Here is a 1,099-nt window from a genome sequence, read left to right on the forward strand (position 1 = left end):
GTGAAATGAATTTTTTTTTTTTTTAAGTCGAGAAAGTAATTTAAAGATCACTCGCTACATGTGTGTGATGCAGAAAGTTCCTGGAATTAACTGCATGATCATCATATTTCATTCACCCATCGCACTTTTTTTCTTTTTGTGTGTGTGTTTTCATTTGTAGGTTGTTGTTGTTGTTGTTGTTTTGTTTTCAAATTTAACATCATTTTAAAACCCGGAGAGTACGTAAACAAACGAGGCTGAATCATTCGGATGAGACGATAAACCGAGGTCCCGTGTGCAGCATGCACTTAGCGCACCTGGTTTAGCTAGTGTGAAAAATCAGTCTATAACTTTCTTTTTGCTAATAACAGAAGGTGTTGTTTGTTTGTTTGCTTCTTTGTCCTTTGTTGTTATTTTAAGATATTGCTGAAGTTCACTACTGGGGTTTGTCTTGCAGAAAGAGGCACGCCAGGTGAGCCCTGGATGTCATAGCGTTGCTGATTGGCTGATTGAGGACGCACCAACCCCCCACCCTACCACCTCTCCGCCACCATGGACACGGCAGCCAACTCCTCAGTGTTCGCCTTCGCCCTCCCTGCCAACTGGACTGACGGGCAGGCCCCGCCACAGATGGGCCGGGGAGACGTGGTGCAGGGGGCGCTACTGGTCGCCATAGCAACGCTGGGGGCGGCGCTCAACGTCTTCCTCATGCTGGCCATCCTGCCCAACCCGCGCATGCGCTCCGTGCGGCAGGTGCTGTTGGTGCACCTGGCCGTGGTGGGTCTGGTGTCGTCCCTGGTCCTGACGCTGCCCGCGGGGATCCTGCAGCTAGTGACCTCCCTCCACGCCGTCCCCCCACACCGCCACTGGAATCATCCACCCCACCCCTACCCCCACCCCCAGGCCGCCTCCTCCTCCTCCTCGTCGTCCTCCTCCTCCTCGTCCAACCAGGTCCAGCCTCCCAACGTCGTTCGCCCCTCGCCCTTCCTGTCTCCGGACCACCCGGCCAACCAACACTGGGGGCCCGCCCCGGAGGGAGGCGGCGGTGGGGGTGGGGTGTACGTGGGCGGGGAGGAGGTGTTGGGGGCGGGGCCGGTAGGGTCGGGGTCGTCGGGGTCAG

The 1,099-nt window shown here is 56.1% G+C and overlaps 1 protein-coding gene across 1 annotated transcript in view; it reads left to right on the plus strand.

The window, feature by feature from the left end:
* The first annotated feature begins 544 nt into the window (after positions 1 to 544).
* Positions 545 to 1,099, plus strand: part of LOC143274924 (uncharacterized) — a 1,685-nt gene continuing 1,130 nt past the window's right edge. Inside the window, exon 1 of the mRNA XM_076578924.1 lies at positions 545 to 1,099. This exon is cut by the window's right edge and continues 1,130 nt beyond it. Within this exon, the coding sequence (XP_076435039.1) occupies positions 610 to 1,099 (490 nt within the window). The 5' untranslated portion in view covers positions 545 to 609.

The sequence above is a fragment of the Babylonia areolata genome, chromosome 29 (assembly GCF_041734735.1).
Source record: "Babylonia areolata isolate BAREFJ2019XMU chromosome 29, ASM4173473v1, whole genome shotgun sequence".
In the NCBI taxonomy this organism is placed as follows: domain Eukaryota; kingdom Metazoa; phylum Mollusca; class Gastropoda; order Neogastropoda; family Buccinidae; genus Babylonia; species Babylonia areolata.